The sequence below is a fragment of the Hemicordylus capensis genome, chromosome 1 (assembly GCF_027244095.1).
Source record: "Hemicordylus capensis ecotype Gifberg chromosome 1, rHemCap1.1.pri, whole genome shotgun sequence".
Classification (NCBI taxonomy): Eukaryota; Metazoa; Chordata; class Lepidosauria; order Squamata; family Cordylidae; genus Hemicordylus; species Hemicordylus capensis.
The window spans coordinates 368541044-368557279 of record NC_069657.1 but is presented as its reverse complement, the minus strand read 5'-3'; the positions used below and the strand labels follow the sequence as shown (position 1 = coordinate 368557279).

Below are 16236 nucleotides of genomic sequence, written 5' to 3'. Positions count from 1 at the left end.
TCCACCAAATGCGGCTTTGGCGGAATACTGACTGTCCATCTTGTAATGTCTTATGAAGGTAGATGGGGATGATCATGTTGCCGCTTTACATATCTCCGACAGGGGAGCGTTTGCAGGCAAGGCTGCCATTGCAGCCGCTGCCGAGATATGCAGGTGCATTGACATTTTTAACATGTCGTATGCCAAAATTGTGTTCCTTTGATTGCCCCTAGGAATGAAGATGTTCTGGATTCGAGGACCACTCTGCATCACAGTTACTGACTCCAGAGAAGAGGTAAAGAGGACAGAATAGAGGAAAATACAGAGAGGTTTAAAAATAAATAAATATAATCAACAAGGAGAGAAGAGCTGTAGGATAAAAGAATAGCAAAGGAACTACAAGGATTAGGTACGGTGGCACAAGAGACTGCTTTTAGGACAAAGAGGGAAAGGCTGTCTCTGGAGCAGACACAGGACTATCAGAACTGGATGGGGTTATCCTTCCCAGGCCTATTTAAGCTTTCCAAGTTAATTTGCATAGTTCTGCCACTGGAGCAGCAGAGGAAGCATAACCCACAAGATGTCCTCTTTCAGCAGCAAGGAATGGAAGTATCATCTGAAGACCCCTATGTGACAAAGCAAGCGGCAGCTATTGCCTTTTTGGAAGTTCTTCATGGACTAGAGGATAAGCTGAATTATTAAATCTCTGCACTCAGCTGCTTGACACAGTGCTGCCCATATACCCTGCATTACCTGGCTAGTACTCAGAGGGGTCATGGCACCTGCTGTCCAAACAACAGAGTAGACCAGATAAGGCCATCCAGAGGTGAAGCAGGAAAAATCTGCAAATGTAGCCGTCAGGGGACCAGGGAGTAGGAGAGATACAGACTGTTGGGATGATACTCCATTAACTAGTTCCAGTACAGAAGTCAGATAAATGTAAGATGCTTACCAGGGCATCCTTGTATGGAGGGAAGAGGCTTGCAAACATTCAGATAGAAGGTTCTATTTTTTGCATCTTTTGAAGTATCCAGTGCAATCCAAGGATCATTTTCTCTGCTCAAATCACTTAGATCATATTCATTGCCAGCAGAATCTGAAAGCACAATCAGGAGCCTCAAACACTTTATTAAATCAAATCTACCTTATTCAAAAGACTCCAGTTTCCCTGAATTTAGTCATCCAAGGCAGAGTCACAGGAAGAAAAATTTGGAAGTGGCATCTCCTAGAAGGCTTACAGGTAGGTCACTAGGCTGTCAGGGTAGCATGGCACAAGTGTGATGAGTTATCACAGTACTATCACAAGACTAGGCAGCCTAAGTCTGATGGTCTCAGGCCACATTTCTGTTTAGTTTATTTGTTCCCCTCCCAAAGGATAATTGGCGGGCAAGAGACTGGGCAATTGATTAAGCCAGAGTAATTCAGGAAGCAAAATAAACTAGTTTCAAAACTCATGTTTTCCAAGGAAGATGCAAAATGTGATTTTAGTGTGCCACTAATGATAGGAGACATTGCATTGTCCACTCCACGTATTCTTCAAATTGTCTTGCAACCTCCCACAACTGCCCTTTCACCGCTTGTAACATTTTCAGACATTTTAAGGGGGAGACAACTCAGAGGCTCCCCAGAAACGCATGCCAGCCATTAAGGCAGAAAATATGCCTTCCAAAGGAAATCTCTACCAGTGAAGAAGAAGAAGCAGAAGCAGTAGTAATAGTAATAATATTTTTTTAAAAAAAACTTTGTTAGCCACCCCATAACAAATTGCTCTCTGGGCAGCTAACAAATACAGCTTAACAAATTGTCCTCTGATGTAGAGTTTATTGATACTTCCAGGAAGTCTGTTTTACTTACCAGTAACCTGGCAGTCTACTGGAGCAGGCAAGCAGGCTAAGGCTGTGTGAAACTCAAATAAAATGTTGTGAATTTTTCGTGCAGAATTAATTTCTTCATGCACAAATTTGAGTTCTCCAGGGTACGATTCATTGCAGATAAATATCACGACAAAATTGTCATTAGGTCCTGAAGAAGAAAAGGCTTCAAGTCAAGGTACTCACCAGCTATTTACAACTGTCCCTTTAAAACTGCAAACACATTTGTGAACTATACCTTTATTCCCATAACATTTGTGTCCCTGTTAAACTGGTTAGTTCATTGAGCTGTACAGTAGGATTCCAGGACATATTACTATTCGGGTTGAGACACAAGGGCATCAGCACTTCAGCAAAGCCCACAAGAAAACTCTAGTTCTGAAGCAATGACACATTCATACACAGAGTATGCTGGATGTATAGCGGCATGCTTATCTATCCGTCTCCCCAGCACCTACTAACTTTGTCAGAATCTCTTAATCAGAAGGGAAAGCAGCTGTGGAAGCTTGTTGTCCAAAAACTACAAAGGTTGGGCCAGATGACCAAGTGAGGATGCACAAGGCAGGTGTTTGAGCCAATGTGTGTTGCCTCATAATGGGACAGACAAGTTAGCAAGAGAAAGGGAGACTTTTGGTCAAATATGTTCAAGATGGTGTGCCCTGCAGTTTGAAATAAGTGTTAAGTGTGGTTGGCTGTCACGATTTAGAATTTAAGAGTATCTTTTTAAAAGACTGACATATTATTGATCCCAGCATCAATGTTCACTCCCTACAACAACATCCCAAGGAAGATTTGAGACTGAATGACCAAAAGTATGGCTATTTTTTGTTCACTACCCTGGAGTCGTAGGATGAAAGGCAATATAGAAATGTAAATAAGTAAAATACTGCCTACTATGATCCAGACTACAAAACTTATCTGTATAAAGCCCTTGTAGCTACAAAGCAACTTTACCTCTGTATGTGACAGACAGATATCCTTCTGTAGATAGTTCAATAGTTTTGTTCAGTTTCACTTTACCGATATGATCCAAGTCGCCCGTTTCACAGCCACCAAGTGGAAAATCCTCAATAGTACCCGGGTTATCACATGTTGTTATCGGTTCACAAATATTTAGCTAAGAAATTTAAATACATCATATTTATTTATTTATTTATTTATTTTTACATTTATATCCCACTCTTCCTCCAAGGAGCCTAGAGCGGTGTACTACATACTTGAATTTCTCTTTCACAACAACCCTGTGAAGTGGGTTAGGCTGAGAGAGAAGTGACTGGCCCAGAGTCACCCAGCTAGTATCATGGCTGAATTGGGATTTGAACTCAGGTCTCCCCGGTCCTAGTCCAGCACTCTAACCACTACACCACGCTGGCTCATATGCATCATTTACCAGGAGAAATTCTCAACCTTCTAAGTGGGTAACTATATCAGAACTTGGTTTCATAGCTAGACAATCCCCATTCATTCTTGCCCCATTATACATGTTGCAAATTGATTCAGTGTCAGAACATCTTTAGTGCTCTTTGAGCTTCTTCAAAGGTCACTGAGAGTCCTGATTAAAGCCTAGTTCCACAAACATACTGGAGGGTTGGGTGCACATGTTGGGTGCACTGCTTATACAACCATCTGTCAATTACAGCTGGAATAAATAAAGATCAATCATGATATCCAAACTGACCAGTCTCAATTTATAACCTTCCCACATAAAATAAGTTGCAATCTGTAGCCCACTTAAAATGTTGGTTACAGACTGTGGTTTATTTTTAGAAAGTAGGTTAAAATAAACCAGCATTGGTCAAGGATGAGAGACGATGAAAGAAACACTGGAAGTAGACACTTGTGTAGGCAGGGGAGGAGGAAGCATGTGCTCCTGAGGCTCAGGGGTGTTGCACGGAAATAAGGCATAGTTTTGATTGATGTCTGAACTGACCCAGAAGGTAAGATTTAAGTTCTAACTTTAAGAGGTTTTTTCCATGTTCCTCATGTTTTCCCATATGCTAGTTTATTTCTGGCTCTTATTACTCATCACAAACTGGATTAAGAGGTCTTTAAAGAGCCCCTGGTGGCACAGTGGTAAAACTGCCGGCCTGTAACCAGAAGGTTACAAGTTCGATCCTGACCAGGGGCTCAAGGTTGACTCAGCCTTCCATCCTTCCAAGGTCGGTAAAATGAGTACCCAGAATGTTGGGGGCAATATGCTAAATCATTGTAAACCGCTTAGAGAGCTCCGGCTATAGAGCGGTATATAAATGTAAGTGCTATTGCTATTGCTTTTCATGTATGAAGAATAAACTTAATGTTTGGCTTCTGTTATGTCTTTGTGAAAGAGTATTGAATTGCTAATTTGTACAAGAAAAACCCCAGAAAAGAATGAACCATGGCAATATGGAGTTCTATGGTTGGAAAGAAAAAGTTATTACCGTGTAGTACTTTCCATTTCCAGAGGTGAAGTATCCAGCTTTTGAAGCTAACGATTTCAGGTTAAACACAAAGCCACTGTTAGGATCCTTTACAGAGCAGCTCTACAGAAAGCAAAAATATTTTATCAAGGGGAGACAAGAGATTAAATCCAAGCAAGACTTTCACACTGAAAAATATTTGCACCCTTCAAAACAATGCCTTCATAATGCTTTGACATTATGGAAGGAAGCAAGGCAGACATTTTCCGTAATGATTAGGCTGATATTACAGCACAAGTTCCTGGAAGGGATCAGATGTGACATGAAACCATGGTTAAATTTTAGGGTTGATGAAAGAGATTGGTGTTGTAGACAATCAAGTATCAGTTTCATCATAGTACCATGGTCTTGTTTTGCCCTAGATACTGGGCTCTTGAGCTGGAGGTACAAGCGAAGATGTTTGGAGTACCATCAGTAAAGATACCATATGTACAGGAATGGAAAAGGGGGCTGTGGTGGTGTGTGTGTGGCGTGTGCGAGGGGGGGGGAGGCTGGCAAGCAGAGCCATCACAATAGCCCTCTGCCATGTGTCTGGGACAGGTACACTGCTTCCCAGTATGTCCTGGAGTTACATCCCTCCAGTCCAGGAGCATAGGCACCAGTGAGGCATACTTCTTGGTTCCACACCAGAGCACTTCTTGTAGGTTGTGATATTAATTTATTTAAGGTTGTGCACTGGTGTGGTCATACTACCGCTTTGGCATTTCCTTCGAAATTCACTTGTAGGTTTCTCCTTGTGAGATTAGTTCTGGAATTCCATCTGTGTATGCTCACAGACCAATAGGTCTAGGACGACACCTGATTCCATCCACTTTGCAAGTGGTTTCATTTGCTTGTTTTGAGGGTTAGTTTCCTGGAAGTCACTTGCCTCACTGTCAGGCACAGAGGTGCCCTGCAATGGCATAGTGACATGCAATGGCCACTTCTGTGGCTGGAGAGGCAGGGAAGTGGTGTGTATAGCTTAGTATCAAGAGGCAATCAAGTATAAGGGATACCAGTTGTAGTGTGCGTCCTTCACAGATAGCCACAGATATCTTAAGGGATCTGTAAAGGCCACATGTACACTCTTTTAAGTAGCATATTATTGACTGAGAAGGCTTGACCACCCTGGAGGATGCAGTCACTCCAGGATGCTTGAGCGAGATCCAATGTCCAATAAGAACCAGAGTACTTGATTGATGGGAACACGCCTCTACTTTGCAAATGATTAACATCAGTGAATCAAATTACTGGAGTGAAAGCACATGATAACTGTATCAAGAAAATTTAAGTTAATTTTATGGTAGGAAGGTTCATAAACCCTCACAAGTCACATTCAGCTCCCTTGCATCTAAGCATTTAGAGGGCACAGTCCTTGTCTCACACTTTGCTCCACAGCCATAAGGTCAGACAAGAAGTTTACAATAAAGCTTTCTTTCTTTTCTTTTCTTTTTTAAGTTCCACACCCTGAGATCCTTATGGACACTGAAAAGTAACTCTCCCAGCATTTCTCTTAAGTAGACATGAATAGGATTGGACTGTAAGGGATGCTAGTTAGCATGCAGGTAAAATCTGCACACGATTGTGCATGTCCAGCTCCTCACCTCAGAGTCGCCTTCTATGGTTGTGACTGGACAAGCAGCTTCAGTTTCCCACAGGAATGTTGCGACACACTCTTTGATTTCTAGGAGTCGCGGGCTGCTATTCTGAAAATACAAATGGCCAGAACATTAAGGTTAACAATTTTCAAACAACCCAACTTTACAAGTACCACAGAAGCATCATCTTGGTGTTCTACAATGTATGGTACAATCATTTGGGATTTCAGTTGCTACTGCAATAGCTTTTAAAGAGAGCAACTCCTCCAAGGTTTTATTAAAAAATAGCAAGACAAATTAAAGTGAGCAATGCTTTTATTATGCATTACACACCAAGCATGCCTATGCTAACCAGTTCACATTGACAATAAACCAAAAGAGCTAAAAAGCATGTACTGGTGGGAGTTTATGTACCTTGTATAGCTCAGTATCCCTTGTTGGGCATTAAAGGGCTTTGCAGAGAGTCAAGTATGGTAAAAGTAAACACATACAAGAATTGTTAATTAGATCACCAACCTGGCTTTCAGTGTATGTTACATTCCACATAATTCTGCCAGGTTTTATGTAGGCAAGCATTTTAAAATGGCAAAATCCAATTAGCATCTCATTAGATTGTAACTTTATGTGGCCAATCAAACTTGTTGCAGAGAATGCACTTATTTTGCCCCAATAAAAGCCAGCTTTGTTTAGGGCTGGAGATCAGAGGAAGAATAGAGAACCCTAGCAACTTCCACATCCCTCTGCTCCAATTCCCGAAGACAAACACTGCCTGAAATGCAGAAGGCTGAAGGATATTCCCATGAACAGTCCCCCTTGGAACAATCCACCCAAGGCTGCCATGATATTTACTGGAGCAATAAAACTCATTAATCCCCGTTAAAAGCATTGCTTATTTTAATGCTGTTCTATCGATAGATAGAACATTGCTAAGGATTTGTTAATTCAGCCTCAGTTCCATATTCAAAATTACATAGGAACATAGGAAGCTGCCATATACTGAGTCAGACCCTTGGTCCTTCTAGCTCAGTATTGTCTTCACAGACAGGCAGCGGCTTCTCCAAGGCTGCAGGCAGGAATCTCTCTCAGCCCTATCTTGAAGAAGCCAGGGAGGGAACATGAAACCTTCTGGTCTTCCCAGAGCGGCTCCATCCCCTATGGGGAATATCTTACAGCGCTCACACTTCTAGTCTCCCTTTCATATGCAACTAGGGCAGATCCTGCTTAGCTAAGGGGACAAGTCATGCTTGCTACCGCAAGACCAGCTCTCCTCTTGTTATTGTTATTGTATTGTTATTGTATACAACAACATTGTTATTGTTATTGTATACAAATTGTTATTGTATACAACAGGTTCAGATTACATTCACATGTGCACATTAAAAAAGTAAAACTGGTAGAAAATATATCTAATTTACATACTTAACACCTGTCTGTATGTGGACTGAGCATCCAGCATGAACACTTGAGATGCCCATGAACAGGGTCATATGGACTTCCATTTTTATCCACAATAAAAATGAAAAATCTTGACATCTTACATTATACTTGCCAAGTTCAACTCCTGGATTTGGAGCCAACCCAAGGGACAGATAAGTGTCTAGAAAACCAAATCCCTATTGAACAGAATTTTTTATTTCTGAACCTGGATATTCTTCTTCTTTTACTTAGCAGCACACTGGACTGATTTGCTAGTTTTCTATTTGATGCCTCCAAGTAGACAGCATTCTGCTCAGGCACACATTTTTCTGGATGTCCACTTTGACAAGGGAATTGGGTGGAGGGACAATATTCCACTTTTCCAAGTGGTCCAATGTCTAATACCAGAAAGTTAGATATTTACAACATGTATGGTGGACCTCCATGGAGTGGAGGTGGGGAGATAAGGCAGAGCGTCTGTCTGTGAAATGTAATGTTCCAGGGAAGAGGCTTCTTCCACTACCAGCTAAGCCCCAAGTAGATTAAGTACTCCCTAGCAGTGAGCCACCACTGAATTTCTAGGGCTAACTGCATCCTTACTGTTCCACCATCCCCATGCAATTTGGGAAGCAGGGATTTCAGAATGATGCTGCTTTGTTCCTCTGTTTCCCTGTGCATGGCCTTAGGAGAGGGTCAGGAGTATCCCAATTTATCCAGTCTAAGATTACTACTACAATACACAGATCACTGCACACAGACACATGACCAAGTACAAGGATCTCTGTACACGCCCCTGGGGCACAGACTGGTGCTGCAGAGAGACCCAGAGGATAGACTAAATTTAAATACACTTCCACCCCCACTTCAATGTGTCCGAGTAACATTGCCATAAATGCTTTTCACCCACAACCCTCTTTTCTTTCTGGGGCTCATCACAGAGGCTATTTACATGGTACAATCTATGGGGTCCGATTTGACCATGGACTGCCAAATCATCCTTGGCATACAAGCCCTAGTGTCTTTCTTTGAATTGTTACATTTAACTTACAGCATTTAACACTCTAGTAATTTTTTAGCAAGCTTCTAATTGCATTTAGCTCATTTCTCCCTACAATAACTGAAACAAAAACACAAAATACCTTGTCCATAAGGAGACTGGCCATTTGCCGGGGAAAAGCTGTACTGTACAGCTTTTAAATCATATTTAGATTGCCTGAACAGATGAGCAGCTTGTACTGCATTTCCAACATGAAAGTGATGCAACACCAACAAGAACACCTGTGCATTACAGGTCCAAGCCACATAAAAGGGACTTGAAGAGGATCCAAAATTCACCCACAGATACTCACTGCTCTTAGATACAGATTGACAAATCACATGATGAAGTCACAATAGGAGGAGAAGGAAGTTCTCCCAGAACTTACAAGCGTGCCCTTGGAGCAGCGGAGATGAATGAGGCTTGTGAAAGGTTGGTTCACACCATCTGCCCTGGAGCACAGGGAGCCACCCGTGTAATTCAGGAGGATTCTGCCAGGCTCTTCAATAACTGGGCCATGGCTGGCAATCCCCAAGTTACTGTTGGAAGCAACTTCATGATAGCCACCCTGAAATTAAAAAAGCAAGTTGCTCTAAAGCACAAGACTATTATGCAAGAAGGTTCTTTTTTAGATATAGATACAGAAATCACATAAATGCAGTCATTCTGTGTAGTGCATCTTGAGTTTAAGCCAATCTTTAACTTTAGAAAGTGCTCATTTCTCATTTAACTTTAGAAAGTTAATCTCATTTCTCAGCAAAAAATGAAATCTAAGAGATTTACACAGCAAAGGTTATAGGAAAGTGGTTCCTTGGCCCAAAAAGGCTCATAAGAAGAAATAAAAAGGAATCCAAAGACAACACCAGAAACAGTCACTCAAGAGAAGCAATGCTGGGCTGAATAGAGACAGCTACCACCTCCCTGCTAAAATACGAATCACCAGTTTAAATATTTCCTCTTTGCCCAATTATCAAGAGTTAATCTTGATAAAACACCAGCACACATAGGACTACCTGGTGGCGCAGTGGTAAAACTGCCGCCCTGTAACCAGAAGGTTACAAGTTCGATCCTGACCAAGGGGCTCAAGGTTGACTCAGCCTTCCATCCTTCCGAGGTCGGTAAAATGAGTACCCAGAATGTTGGGGGCAATATGCTAAATCATTGTAAACCGCTTAGAGAGCTTCCAGCTATAGAGCGGTATATAAATGTAAGTGCTATTGCTATTGCTCCCTTCAGTGTTACACATGGAAACAAGGAGGAAATCTACGATTTGAGTTTGAACCAGAGATACACGGTTAGAGTTTCTCCATCAGAAGGAAAGAGCAGAAGCGAAATTGATTAAGGGTTTGTTTTAAATGCAGGCAAAGATGGAGCATTACTGAGAGAGAAAATTCCAATCGTAGTGGGTGCTAAATACAAATACGAGTATTTATATACCACTTCAACCAAAGTTCCCAAAGCGGTTTAAATACAGGAATTAATTAATTAATTAAATGGCTGCCTGTCCCCAAAGGGTGTGTGACGGGGACTCTTTTATACAAGATGGGGGCTGGAGGCCGGTTATGGGGAGGAGGAGCCTTGTTCTGCTGAGAGCTGGTTGGACTAGAATCAGGAGCTCATCCCATGAAATTGATTGCCAGGAAATCTAGGACCAACAAACGGAAGTACTTTTTCACACAACACATAATCAACTTGTGGAATTCTCTGCCACAAGATGTGGTGATAGCCAACAACCTGGATGGCTTTAAGAGGGTTTGGATAACTTCATGGAGGAGAGGTCTATCATCGGCTACTAGCTGGAGGGCTGTAGGCCACCTCCAGCCTCAGATGCAGGATGCCTCTGAGTACCAGTTGCAGGGGAGTAACAGCAGGAGAGAGGGCATGCCGTCAACTCCTGCCTGTGGCTTCCATCGGCATCTGGTGGGACACTGTGTGAAGCAGGATGCTGGACTAGATGGGCCTTGGGCCTGATCCAGCTGGGCTGTTCTTATGTTCTTAAGGGCTCACAGTCTAAAAAAGAAACATAAGAAAGCCGCCACCAACAGCCACGGGCGGGATGCTGTGCTGGGGTTGGATAGGGCCAGTTGCTCTCCCCCTGCTAAATAAAGAGAATCACCACTTTTAAAAGGTGCCTCTTTGCTCAGTTAGCAGGGGTTAACAGTGAGGAAAAGCTGAGCTGAACTAAAATACTAGAATGCCAATTAAGATGGTTGCTATTTCATAGCAAGCATCTGAAAAAAGCTTCCCCACGCTCCCCATGGACACAGGCACACAGCTACCAAATATTTTATGCATATTGCAAGGAAGTAAGACACTTCCGATTTTCATTCACAATCAACTTAAATTGCTTTCAATAGTCTGGATACTGTCCAAGAGCCACAAAAAAACACTAGTTTTGTTGCTATTGTGCCAATGAAGCAGAAGTTCTGCTGGCAGGGTAGTCATCGCCCATATTTATAAACACAAAGAGAGAAGGAAACCTTGACGGCATTCGAGAATACAGAGCGACAATGGGAACGGGTATACATGCCCACTTGAATATGCAGTGGGATCAGGTGTTCATTTTGCCCATCTTGCACTAATAGAATGTAAAGGTTTGTGGGCTCTTTCAGAATTAGTGTGGAGATACTCACATCAATTTCTTTGTATGTCACTTCACAGACTGATGCCCTTCGGTCACAGCCTCGGAAAGGTTTCAATGGCCGGCAGATATTTATGTAGTATTTTCTGCGTGCACCCTGATCAGAGCTGTCCATTGCATACCAGTTTTCCATTCCAATTAAACTGAGGTTTACAGAGAGAAAAAATATTGCACTCTGGTACATCAGTTCAGATTTAAAAGTACACTTAGGAACAAGATTCATTCTGCAACTTTTGTTTCCTTCTCCAGTCATACATCTCATTGAAATAAGCATGCTAATACTACTGGAATCAATTTGTGTCTCAGTGTGAGGAAAGCTACTTCAAGTTCAGCACTGCCACCCGACTGCCCCAAAATCCTGCAGTTCAACACCACCAACTACTTCACAGCTAGAACAACAAAAAGGGACAAGCCTGAAGAGCATTATGCCCACACATTCCTTCCTCCCCAATTCATGCACTTATTTCCAAGATTTGGGGGCTCAGCAAAAGCACTACCGATACATGCAGGACGGCATTAAGAATGAAGTGGAAGCTCACACTTCAGACAGCAAGAACTTGCTAGCTGAACATCTTCACCCACATTTTGTGCTTACAGCTTTTTGCTTACCTTGAAAGATCATATTGCTCCATGGTCCGAGAATCTGTTACAGCACATTCTATGGGAATCTCTGGACAGGCATATTGGGTGTACCACTTGAAGTTGTATATGAAGTTTTCTTCTTTCTAAGTTACCATGACCATATAAACAACACAGGAGAAGAAAACACACACCCCAACCATTAGAACTACCGAAGGTCATAACAGCTCCTTTAAAACTACAAGGCAAGCTGCAGCTTGCATATGGGAAGTTCTAAAAAGTAATAACAAAATGTGCCTCTGAACTGGTATTCCCACTGAAAGTACTGGGGAAGGCATAGTTTCCCATTACACAAAGCTATTCGGGCTTCAATAAGGAAACACCACAATAGGAAGGCAAATATTCACATTCAGTTCTTACCAAATATTCGGGCTGACCTGCACCTGCAGCACGGTCACACAGGAAAGTGATGTGGGTCGACCGCGGTGTGTTGTTCTTGTCATTGTAGGGTGTGCCATTTTGATAGTCCAGCTGAATCATTCCATCATAGTAGGAAAGCTCAGAACTGGGAGTTCCCAGATTCCACTTCGTGTTGTCACTAGAAGTATACATGAATGCAAATTTCAAATAGGGTTCCTAAAGGTATACAAGCATCCAAGCATCTACATTACCCTCCAAGACAGAGCATTACAGTAACAAGTCATGGCCTGCTTTGCAAAAGCTAATATAACACATTCAATGATACAATGAATACACCAACATAGTGTAGTGGTTGGACTAAGGCTGGTGAGACCCAAGTTCAAACTCAGTCATGAAACTCACTGGGCGACTCTGAGCCAGCCACTGCCCTCTCAGCTTAACTTACAGGGTTGTTGTGAGGATAAGCATAACCATGTACATGCTCTGGGCTCCTTGGGGGAAGGGGGATATAAATGTAAAAATCAATAAAAGATAAAAAATATATTTGGTGACTGCCCAATCTGATGGCTTACTTTAACTGCCATGGCACAATTGTTTATGCCCATGTATCAGAGTAGGTAAATTCTACCACCATTTGCAAAACTGCCCCAAACTACAAAGCCAATAAGCTACCCATTAAATATCACAACATGCAAGGTCATTGCTGCTACTGTAACAATGCTGGAAGCTGTATCCCAAGAAGAGTTATGAAGGCACTAGTGTTAGTGGTTCAGTTGCATGATTTCAGTTATTAGAAGCATATTAGCAATAGTACTGTATTGATGAGACCAATCTTTGAATTTGCATGGATAGTAGGCTTTTTGTCCTCAAGAGTGACCTTACAGATGTTTGTTAATCAGAAGCTGTCTAAGCAGGGAAGTAACATAGGTGTTGCGAAAAATGTTAGGAGGATTCAACATGAAGGCTAAAAGCAGAGACACAAGTAGCCCCAACATCCTGTACATTGACGTAATTTGTATGTTCTTAGGAGCCTGGTCATGTAAAATATGTAACCAGGTGTGATCCAATCAGAAAGCAGAACACAACAATCATTAAAGGGTGTAAAAATAGTTGTATTAGATTGTATGGGGTCCTCAGATTTCACTGGAAGTCTGGGCTAGGGATGCACAATTCAATCTCTAATAGAATCACCCTCAAAACAAAAGACTCGATACAGAGTTGAAGAGAATCACCCCAAATCGATTTGGGCAATTGGAGTGCCATTTTGTGGTCCATTTTTCCAAGGAGAGCTGGAAAAATGGGCCTTAAAATGGCACTTGAATCACCCAAATTGATTTGAGTGATTTATCAAGACAGCCAGCTGCATTTGACGAATCAATTCAATATGAGTTTGAATCAGAAAATCTGATTCATGCATATCTGGGCACCTAGTCTGGGCACCTTCAGCTGGCTTAATATCCCTTTTTTGCTGCTTACTACAGTGGATGGTGGTGGGTCCAGAAAGATACTCTTTTTTGTGGGTCCCGTAGAAGAAAGCATAGTTTGTCAGTAGCAACTCCTGCGACTACTACAAGTCTAGCCTGACACGAATCTGATCTTCTGAAAACTGATGCTTGGCCTGAGTAAAAGGCCAAGCTCAGAGTGAACAATCAACTGAAAATCTTTATCAATTTAAAATGCTCTTTCACTAGGAACTCTATGCTTAGTCTATGCCAGTGGTTCCCAACCAGGGGGCCTCCACAGGTTGCAGCTGGGGATGATGGAGGTTGTAATTCATCTTGGGAACTACGGTCTAAAGAATAGCAGCTCACGGGATTGTTTGTGTACTTGCAACAATTCCCCAATTCACAAGAGGCTATTATTCAAGCCCACAAGGTTAAAACAAGTTCTTCTAGTACGAACTAATCAGCCTACTTTCCTTTCACTGTCTCTACAATTGGACTAAATTTGGTTCAAATCGAGGTCCACAAGTTAGATCTCTTGCACCTCAAATGTTCATGCATCCACCATCTTGGATTGGTGTGCATGACATTATTACAAACTACACCATTTATTTATTTGTCAAATTTGTACACCACCTCAAACTTTCATCTCAGCGCAGTTAACAACATAAATGAAGTTAAAACATACACAAAAGCCTTAAAACAATTTAGGCAATCTAAAAATAAAAGACAGATTAAAACTTAAGAATTTAAAAAGCTGAAATAGCTTAGGTGAAGAGATGGGTTTTCAAGTGCTTTTTAAAAACTGTCAGAAATGTGGAGGATCGTATTTCAGTAGGGAGCACATTCCACAGTCTTGGGGTAGCAACCAAGAAGGCCCGTCCCTGTGTGGCCACCAGCCAAGCTGGCAGCAACTGGAGATGGACCTCTCCAGTTGACCTCAATGAGAGATGGGGCTCATAATGAAGACGACGTTCTCTTAAATACTCAGGGCCTAAGCCATTTAGGGCTTTATAGGTTATAACCAGCACTTAGTATTTTGCCTGGAAACCTATTGACAACCAGTGTAGTTCTATCAACAAAGGGGTGATGTGGTCTATCCGAGGTGACGAAGAAACCAAACTGGCCACCGCATTCTGTACCAACTGGAGTTTCCGGACTATGTACAAAGGCAGCCCCACATAGAGCGCACTGCAGAAGTCAAGTCTGGATGTTACCAACAGATGTACCACAGTTTTGAGGTCTTTCATCTCAAGAAACAGATGCAGCTGGCGTATCAGCCGAAGCTGATAAAAAGCCTCTCTGGCCACCACCTCAACCTGAGATATCAGGGAGAGGTGTGGATCCAGAAGTACTCCTAGACTGCATACCTGTTCCTTTCGGGGAAGTGTGACCCCATCTAGAACAGGCAGATCAAAATCATATCTGGAGTTCTGACCCCTAACAATAAGTATCTCCGTCTTATCTGGATTCTCAGTCTCAGTTTATTCTCCCCTCACCCAGCCCATTATTGCTATGAGGCAGGCATTTAGGGAGGTTATGGCATCTCCTCATGATGTTGACATGGAGAAATAGATATCTGTCAGCATGGTGATAACAACCCGCACCAAATCCCCTGATGATCTCTCCCAGCGGTTTCATGTAGATGTTAAAGAGCACTGGAGAAAGTATGGAGCCCTGAGGGACACCATACATATGCTCAGATTTCAAAGGGAAAAAGTATCCAATCGACACCATCTGGAATCTGTCCGAGAGGCAGGAGCCACTGTAAAACAGTGCCTCCCACCCCCCAACACCCTCAGACGTTCCAGAAGGATACTATGGTCAATAGTATCAAAAGCCGCTGAGAGATCCAAAAGGACCAATAGAGTCACACTTCCTCTGTCAATTCCCAATTGGAGATCATCCATCAGGCCAACCAAGGCAGTCTCCACCCATATCCCGCCCCAAAGCCAATTTGAAATGGGTCTAAATCAGTTTCCTCCAAGACCGCCTAGAGCTGATTGGCCACCACCCTCAGTTACCTTGCCCAATCATGGGAGGTTGGAGACAGGCCTATAGTTGCTCAACTCTGAGGAAACTAATTCAGGCTTCTTTGGAATAGGTCTAATAATTGCCTCCTTAAGACAAGGAGGCATTCTGCCCTCCCTCAGAGAAGCATTTATGATTTCTACCAGGCCTTCTACAACAGGCTCTCTGCTAGATAGAAGAAGCCATGTTGAACACGGGTCAAGAGAACAAGTGGTAGGCCTCATTGCTCCAAGCAGCTTGTCCACATCCTCAGGAGTCACAGTCTGAAACCGATCCAGCTGAACCACATAAGAGGAGTTGCTGGACACCTCCAATTCAAACACCACAACAATTGTGGAGTCTCCATTTAAGTCAGCCCAAATACAAGAAATTTTGTATGCATAGAACTGATTAAAACATCACAGTGGGTAACTGATGGCTCCGAATTCTGATTAAAGGAAGGGCGGGGCACATACTAGCCCCCTCACAGCCCTGAACAACTCTGCTGGACGTGAGCTTGCAGATTCAATACTGACAGAAAAGAACCACTTCTTTGCTGCACATATCGCCTGAGCATAGACCTTTAAAAGTGCTCTATGTCGTAATCTGTCAGATTTGAGTCAAGTCTTTCTCCACTTGTGCTCCAGTCACCTACCTTGCCACTTCTGCCCCCATAGATCTTCTGTATACCAAGGGGCCAGTTTCAAAGTGGGTCGGAGGGAACGCTTAAGAGCAATCGTGTGTACTGGTGAGCTTGATGTTCCAATTCTCCACCAGGGCATCAACAGGATCACTAGCAGAGCCAA

General features: G+C 42.6%; 1 protein-coding gene across 1 annotated transcript in view; it reads right to left on the bottom strand.

The window, feature by feature from the left end:
* IGF2R (insulin like growth factor 2 receptor) overlaps window positions 1-16236 on the bottom strand; it is a 138276-nt gene that overhangs the window by 56414 nt on the left and 65626 nt on the right. The window contains exons 16-24 of the mRNA XM_053294828.1: window positions 11979-12156; window positions 11589-11704; window positions 10972-11122; window positions 8727-8906; window positions 5893-5994; window positions 4271-4372; window positions 2805-2967; window positions 1834-2001; window positions 932-1075 (exon numbers count right to left, since the gene is read on the bottom strand). Of these exons, the coding sequence (XP_053150803.1) occupies window positions 932-1075; window positions 1834-2001; window positions 2805-2967; window positions 4271-4372; window positions 5893-5994; window positions 8727-8906; window positions 10972-11122; window positions 11589-11704; window positions 11979-12156 (1304 nt within the window). The remainder of the gene's footprint in view (window positions 1-931; window positions 1076-1833; window positions 2002-2804; window positions 2968-4270; window positions 4373-5892; window positions 5995-8726; window positions 8907-10971; window positions 11123-11588; window positions 11705-11978; window positions 12157-16236) is intronic.